We start from the raw sequence: 7,149 nt of genomic DNA, 5'->3' as shown, positions 1-7,149 counted from the left end.
TGTGGCTGATTACAATGTCCAGTTCCCTATTCTGGTTGGAGAATTCATCCGTACTACTGTCCATGGCCGATTTGATTAACTTCATCATAGTGATAGCAGTCGGTAAGTTGCCTGTTGTTGTCATCCTCCCTCCTCCTCCTCCCACTATCTGCCTCTCCTCCTCTTCAGCTTTCTTATATACCATAAATCTGGAAAGTCATTGGCGTCTCCTATGGGCCATCTCTCGTGATAAAGTACCAACTTCACCGGATACGTATGTATCGGTAGAAGGATGTGCTACTGAATTTAGTACTAAAACTATGTACTATTTCCGAGTTCATCATAATAAAGGTGGGTTGAATCTCCGATACACTGGTTGTTGTTGTTGAGGCCACACTTTGGCAGATTCCTATCTTTCGTTGCAGTCTACAAGAAGACTTCGGGATCTGCTCACTCGTGACGCGAAGGAGCATCCTGAGGAATGGCAACAGTAGGTCTGGTGAAAGGGTATGTGTAGGTCATCATGAATGGCAGGTTTATATGTCTGAGTTTTGACAATCTCGATCACGCTGGTGAAGGGGTCATTGAGACCAGAATGCATCGTCTTGAAGTTGTCATTAACGGTATTGTGTGTCGTCGTCCCGATTTGGTACTACCCCATCCTCTTCCGCAGTCGTTGTCGTACTATTATTATTCTTTAATAAGGTGATGATGATGTTCCCTCGACCGGAGGGTAATAATATCCCTAGGATGAACATAACATTAATCGATGTTGGTAGCCGTGGGGATGTTGAGCCGTACATCGCCATTTCAAAGGTGAATAATAATAATAACATTATCATATCCATAACAACCCCCTCCCTTATAGGAGCTCAACGCGATGGGCCATCATTGTCGTATCTGCACTCATGATAAGTTCCGAGATATGGTTGAGAGAAAAGGAATAGAGTTCTTCCCAATGGCCCTTGATGCCCCTGGCCATTGGCAACCTGAGGATTTCATGAGGTGAATTCCCCACTTACGTTCGCAATTGGTGACCACACTTGCTAACAGGCACGCAGCCGAGAGCCCCTCATGGAGCCCCAAGTTCCTTTTCACGCCCCGGGATATGTGGTACATCCTGCTACATACTCCTGGTATGATGGAATCCTTGAGGGAAATCTTCTTCCCCCCAGGGTGGCAAACCGACAAGGTCGGGGCCTGGGCAGCTGTGAAGAGTAAGCGTATTGTTGGGGACTTGACGGAGCTGTCATGGTCGTAGGTAATCGCGAGGAGCGTTGGGTTACCCATGCTATGATCGCTAATCCGCCATCATATATTCACGTCCATCTGGCTGAGAGACTTGGAGTTCCCCTTCATATGTAGGTTGTGTTGGCTTCCTGATGTGGGAGGGTGGACGGTATTAGTTCCCATCTCGCTACACACAGTTCCTATACAAAATTCCACGTTGATATTAGCAGTAGTTGAGGAGTTGGGGCTGCTGCCACGCTAAATTGGGTTTTCAGATTGCGCGTACTGTACTTGACTTTTCCTTGCCTCCCTTTTATCTGCGGCAACTATTTCATCCTTTCTGCATTTGCGCTCATTTTGAGAGTCTTCAAAAGTATCGTTGAGTTCCACTGCAGGTATTTCTCGATGCCCTGGTCCCAGACGAAAGTGTTGGGACATCCTTTCAGCTCGGGTGACATATACGACAATCCTTATTGGCGACTCTTGAGCTACCGCTGGTTTGATCAAGTAAGGATATTGCTCTCGGCGAAATCGAAACTGTTGACTCACCGAGTCACCCCCCTTTTCATGTTGGACCAGAGCATAAAGTCTTACAATATCCTTATGCCCAACCAGCCTTAGGAAAGGGGCGGCTACGAACAGTAGTGCATTAGCTTGGTCCGCCAACCACACTGCTTCTGCGTTCTGCTGCTCTCGACAGTGTGGGAATATAGGTTAGGTCTCTTTAACTGAGCTCGTAAGGTTCCTCACTACATTATGGAAATCCACGCACGATGTTGGGTAGAAGTATACGAAAATCAACGATGATTCCCCGAAATTTTCTCGGGATTTCGATATCGCTACCAAAACTATGAAAATTCACATATGATTTTGGATAGAAGTAAACAAAAACCAACGATAATTTCCCAAGAGTTCCATGTTGTTACCAATGCATGTAGTTGACCATGTGCATATACTCTCGCACTGGAAAGTCTTTCTCATAATTACTAACCGAGTGGTATGAACTTCGTATTAGATGCAGTGGAGAGGCCTGGCATCGACAGTGCCCCAGTTCCGACGAGAGGTGTTGAAGATTCCTAAGATAGGCATGTGGCACAGCGCTGGGTCTTTATTGGAGGATTGGGGGGTAAGCGTCTTCACAGAAGATAGTGATTTATGGAAATCATTGTGTTGCTCAGTACCATCCGAGTTTTCATGAGCCGTTTTTTTTGTCAAACAGACTTGGTGAAAATGCAGATCGTTTGCTAACTTTCCTGAGCCTATAAGATGAATATAAATATAACAAGTGCTATGAAAACAGGTCTGGCTAGGAACTTTTTTGGAAGGCTCTATATATGAATATTCATATGAGAAGCCTATAAATTCACTACGATCAACTCGGGAATACCAATCAGACTAGTGCTGTGGTGATGCCGCTCCTATGGTGTGTCAACTACCGAGTTTGGTCCTTCAGGTTCCCTTCTCGTATTCGTTCTCACCGAGTCTTTTCCCGAAGCCCCCGGACTGGGGCCCGAACCTCGACATAACTGGCTTCTGCGTGGGGTCTCGTAAGTAGTTTACCTTGGGGTGGTTATTCATGCTTATATGTTAGTGGGAGAGAATACGACCTATGAGCCTCCCGCTACGCTGGCTCAGTTCCTTAGCAGGGGATGCAAGCCGTTCTATGTCGGTTTTGGCAGCATAGCTGGGGATCTGTCGGATATGTGAGGAGCAATTTCGTGGCGCAGTGACGCGTTAGGTGCCCAAATCAGATACAAACCCATCCTAGAGGCAATAAAGGATATCCCCGATCTCAGAGTTGTCCTCCAGAAGGGATGGGGGACTCTTAAGGACATAACCGCTGAGGACTTCATTCACATCCCAAGTGACTTACATCATCTCAAAGGCTTTACTCTCTTATTCCAATTCTATCAGACTTGAAGGATCGAGTATTCTTCATTTGTACTCCTCCTGCGATTTGCCCGAAGTGTGGTAAGAAGCCCGAAGCTCGTTCACAGTAGGGGAGTTGTTGATGTCTTGGATCGGCTCTGCTGATGTATTGTTCTCAGTAGTGACGGCCTATTCTGTGATGACTGTGTGGACTCATCATCAATAGAGTATGCCGAGGGTACCTGGGAATATGATATACTCAAAGCCCTAGGCCGAGATAACATAGCTTTCCTTTCATGTACGTCAATAACAATAAGAGTATTAGTAGTCCATCGATGATCTCCTCCTCCATTGTAGCCATACCACACACTTACCTCTTCCCCAAATGCTGTGCTGTTATGCATCATGGTGGTGCCGGTACTACCGCTATGGGATTGGACTTTGGCCTGCCAACCTCTGTTATATCCTTCTTTGGGGACCAATGGATCTGGGGTAAGTCTCTGCTGCTCTCTCCCCCATCTATCCGTGTACTAGGTGGACTGGTCCAGCTCCACGGAGCGGGGTGCTCCATCCACAAGGGGAATGTCGATTCTGAGACCATAGGAGACGCTATGAAGTTCTGCATGACTGAGGAGGCCAGAGACGCTGCAAGGATCTTACAGAAAGGCTTCTTGGTGGGGCCAGTGATGTTGCTTGTCGCGATAAGGATAGTTGTTGTTGTAGGAGGAGCGTAAGCATGGTATGGGTGCTCATGAAGGCGCGTTGGGTTTCCAACGACAATTACCATTGGAATTGGTCACTTGTGAGTTATGTAGAGTGATGGGTCGATGGGAAGATGATTATGGTACATCATATCGGCCAAGAGCTGCTGAGTATCATGATACACTGAGGGATGTTGGACTATGTACCATAACAATACCACATCATCATCAGTAGTGGTACACCTTATTGCTATTAGGCCCCGTATGTGCCGTCGCATTATCAGAATCCCAGGGGGTGTTGGTTACTCCATTAAGGACAGCTGATTGGGGAAGAACTCGTGGAGGCATACTCTATGTTCACTTCGTAAGGCACTCTAGCCTCGCACTCCCCCGAGTGTGCTGGATTCAGGTGCAAGCACTAAATTCTGCTGCTACGCTGTTCAAGAGCATGATCCAGGGAGGCCACACTGGAGGGGTCTACGGGTTCCTTATTGGTAGGGTGTCTGGTTGAGCTCATTATGAAGATGCAGTTGATCAGGTGTGGTAGCGGGAATATTCGAGTTCCTGGTTTTCATCGTTCTGGCTCCCTTGGTCTTCGTACGGGACAGTTGGTGGGTGGCCACTCAGTTGGCTCAGGGCTCTGCAGGTGAGGTCGAACCTCGTGGGGTTGTTGATGGGAAAAGTACTTCAGATGGACGCGAGCATGGCGGTCACGACACCAAACAGGTCGATCGGGAACTGCTCAACGATTTGGTAGAGGGATGGTAGGAGCTGATGACCCTTGGGGAGACTCGTGTTAGGTGTTGATAGAGGACAAGGAGCATGATGGGGATATTCGCGCTGTTGATAGGAGTACGCTGACGGAGCAGGATGTGAAGCTGAGTGGAACTAGGATGACTAAACTGATGCGGATGACGCAGAGGGCGCTCGCTGAATTAGAGGAAAAGTAGGCTTTGGTCAGTGTGTGTTGGTGACAATATGAAAATTCTGGGAAATTATTATTGGTTTTTCAATACTCCTATTTGAATTCATGTATAAATTGTTTATATATGAATTTGGGTAGGAGTGAACAAAAACCAATAGAAACTTTATAATGAACTTTTACTCAAAAGACTTGTATAATTAGCGAGGAAACTCTTGAGCTCAGCTGAGGAGAGCAAACATATATATTCCTGAACTGGCCGGGGTTATTGTATTTCTCGTAGTCGATCTGAAGTGCACACGATGACCGAGGCTGTGTGTGGACTGTTCGAACGACGTGGTCTTGGTATACAGTTGACGGCTCAGAACGCGAGTGAATGGTCCCTCATTGAGGAGAAGAAACTCCTCGTAGCCAAGGATGGGTCCCCGAGTAGTGCGGAGACCACACCGGAGTTCCAATCGGCCAGACTGCCTTGACTGGAGCAGCCGAGGTGAGAGGCCCTGCTGTAAAAGGGGGAGAATTCTGGTATCAACGAGTGTGTGCGACATTCTTACATCTTGATCGTAGGCATTCTCGAGTGGATAAGGCGCCTTGTTCCCTTTGTAGGCCGATGCCGTATTCCCTTGTGGTCGATGCCACCAGCCACTGATGAATTAGATTGTTCTGACTTCATTATTGATTCGTTTACCTTTCTTGCTGTTAAGAACTCGCTGTTCATCACATTTTCCGAGAACGTTTCTTGGAAATCTATTTTGATATTGTGTTTTCAACACTTTCGAAGAGTACTAAGATTTCTCTCTAGAGTTTGTTTCTATACAGCTATGTGGTCGGGTACCGGTTGAGACTGCAGTGATGCCACAGTGTGTGGAGGAATCACAGCCGAGTCGGGAAGAACTCAATTTCGCTCACCCGGGGCCCTTGCTTAAGCCCTGTAGGAGTGAAGGACAGGTGAAGCGGGATGAGAAGGGGGCAAACCTTCGAGACTGCGATGAAGGGCTGTAAGCATCTCTGGAGAGCGACTCCTCGTAGAATCGAATCCGAGAGTGAGAGTATATTGCCTTGTAAGGGGTTCATCATGGATACACTATCGTTTGTAAATAGCGCTCGCCACGATGATCGATTCAGAAGTTTGGTTGGAACTTGGTATGGTGGAGAATACGACGTTGAGGGAAACACAGTACAGCGTGAGCAGGGAGGGGCCCAGCAAGTCTATGGAAGTCTTCATGAGACGGACTTGGGTTTTGAGGTGGAGGAGGGAGTATCTCGATAACTGCTCAAAATGCTGCTGGCCCATCGGTTTCGGTTTGTTGCTGGTTGATGCGTTATAAGGGAGGAGGCTGTGGGTACTTGCAGTTTTTCTCTGACTCCTCCACAATGCTAGTCGCTGATATCCGTGTTATGCTAGAGGAAGGTTGGGAGAAGTAAGCAGGGCCTGGTCTGCCATGGTGCCTGTAGGTGGCCCGTAGGTACAACGGCATGACTCCACAGAAGATCAAGATCCTCGACTTGTTCATTGTGTAGCGCAGCGGCTATGATTCGGCCTCTGTCACTTTCCGTGTTAGATTTCTGGCTTACCTCTCGGTCGTTCAGTTTGCCTATATGTGGGTTGTCGGAACCTTTCCCTACAACTCCTTCCTTTCTGGTCTGTGGGCCACAATGGGAACTGCTGTGCTCACCTGTAAGTGTGACGGACTTCAGTGTTGGACTCGCTCAGCTGAGCTGGGGAGTTTCCTCACCAATTAGGGTAGAAATTTTCGGAAGATAGAAAAGTTCTGAAAATTCCCTCCAAATCGTATATCGCATATCGTCATCACTGACACATGTAGTTGACCATGTGCATATCCCTCCATACCGGCGGGCTTAGGTTGTTATCGTATACAGCTGACCAGTGGTCAAGACACCTTCAAAGAGGTCGGGCCAGAGAGGGCCTATGCGGACTACCTTGTTTGTGCGGGGGTACGTGGCCATACCACACCATTGACGAATCGTCTCCCCTCAGGTTCTTTTTTTCAGCTGTGTGAACTTCCTCGGCTAGAGAGGGCACACCGGCGTCGTGACTCGTCCCGCTTCATTATTGACTGCTCATGTTCTGTGTTATTAGTGTTTGACAAATAGGAGTAGTTGAGGTTTAAATGACCTACTACCGCAGCGATAGGTCGGCACCTTCTAGCTGGGCGCGGCATAATGAGAGGATGGGCCCACCACCTCCTTCTCCTATTGACAGAAGGGAATCGATCGTGAGCAGGCCGGCGGGAGGCGGTCGCGGATCGGCTGCTGGTGGTGTTGGGGACCCGGATGTATATGAGATTAAGATTCTGGTTCCTGATGCTGAGACTCGGAAGATCATTGGATATCGCGGGGAAACTGTAGACAGATTGGAGAGTCATAACAGGATAAAAATAGTGTCTGCGACGAGTGGGAACTTCTTCCGGGGAGTCAGAAGCAAGA

The 7,149-nt window shown here is 47.9% G+C and overlaps 3 protein-coding genes across 3 annotated transcripts in view; all 3 read left to right on the top strand.

The window, feature by feature from the left end:
• Nucleotides 1-62: 62 nt before the first annotated feature.
• Nucleotides 63-5,177, top strand: Pmar_PMAR025855 (conserved hypothetical protein; the record flags this gene model as incomplete). Its single annotated transcript, XM_002766704.1, has 21 exons — nucleotides 63-102; nucleotides 385-469; nucleotides 514-628; nucleotides 685-795; nucleotides 848-984; nucleotides 1,033-1,196; nucleotides 1,241-1,340; nucleotides 1,605-1,716; nucleotides 2,225-2,335; nucleotides 2,663-2,756; nucleotides 2,807-2,912; nucleotides 2,961-3,073; nucleotides 3,436-3,570; nucleotides 3,613-3,752; nucleotides 3,802-3,880; nucleotides 4,037-4,143; nucleotides 4,189-4,273; nucleotides 4,318-4,425; nucleotides 4,471-4,532; nucleotides 4,580-4,725; nucleotides 4,985-5,177. 21 exons carry the CDS (start codon nucleotides 63-65, stop codon nucleotides 5,175-5,177), a joined length of 2,343 nt encoding a protein of 780 aa, XP_002766750.1.
• Nucleotides 5,178-6,075: 898 nt separating this feature from the next.
• Pmar_PMAR025854 (Defender against cell death, putative) lies at nucleotides 6,076-6,736 on the top strand (the record flags this gene model as incomplete). The annotated part of the gene is made up of 5 exons (XM_002766703.1): nucleotides 6,076-6,122; nucleotides 6,168-6,218; nucleotides 6,264-6,379; nucleotides 6,566-6,657; nucleotides 6,701-6,736. The coding sequence occupies 5 exons, from the start codon at nucleotides 6,076-6,078 to the stop codon at nucleotides 6,734-6,736; spliced, it is 342 nt and encodes a 113-aa protein (XP_002766749.1).
• A 157-nt stretch (nucleotides 6,737-6,893) lies between these two features.
• Nucleotides 6,894-7,149, top strand: part of Pmar_PMAR025853 (hypothetical protein) — a gene marked incomplete at both ends in the record, with an annotated part of 4,226 nt that continues 3,970 nt past the window's right edge. Inside the window, one exon of the mRNA XM_002766702.1 lies at nucleotides 6,894-7,149. Coding sequence (XP_002766748.1) covers nucleotides 6,894-7,149 — 256 coding nt within the window.

This window comes from Perkinsus marinus (genome assembly GCF_000006405.1).
Source record: "Perkinsus marinus ATCC 50983 genomic scaffold scf_1104296972058, whole genome shotgun sequence".
NCBI lineage: Eukaryota > Perkinsozoa > Perkinsida > Perkinsidae > Perkinsus > Perkinsus marinus.
The sequence above is the reverse complement of the archived record's forward strand: the minus strand, read 5'-3'. Positions and strand labels throughout refer to the sequence as shown.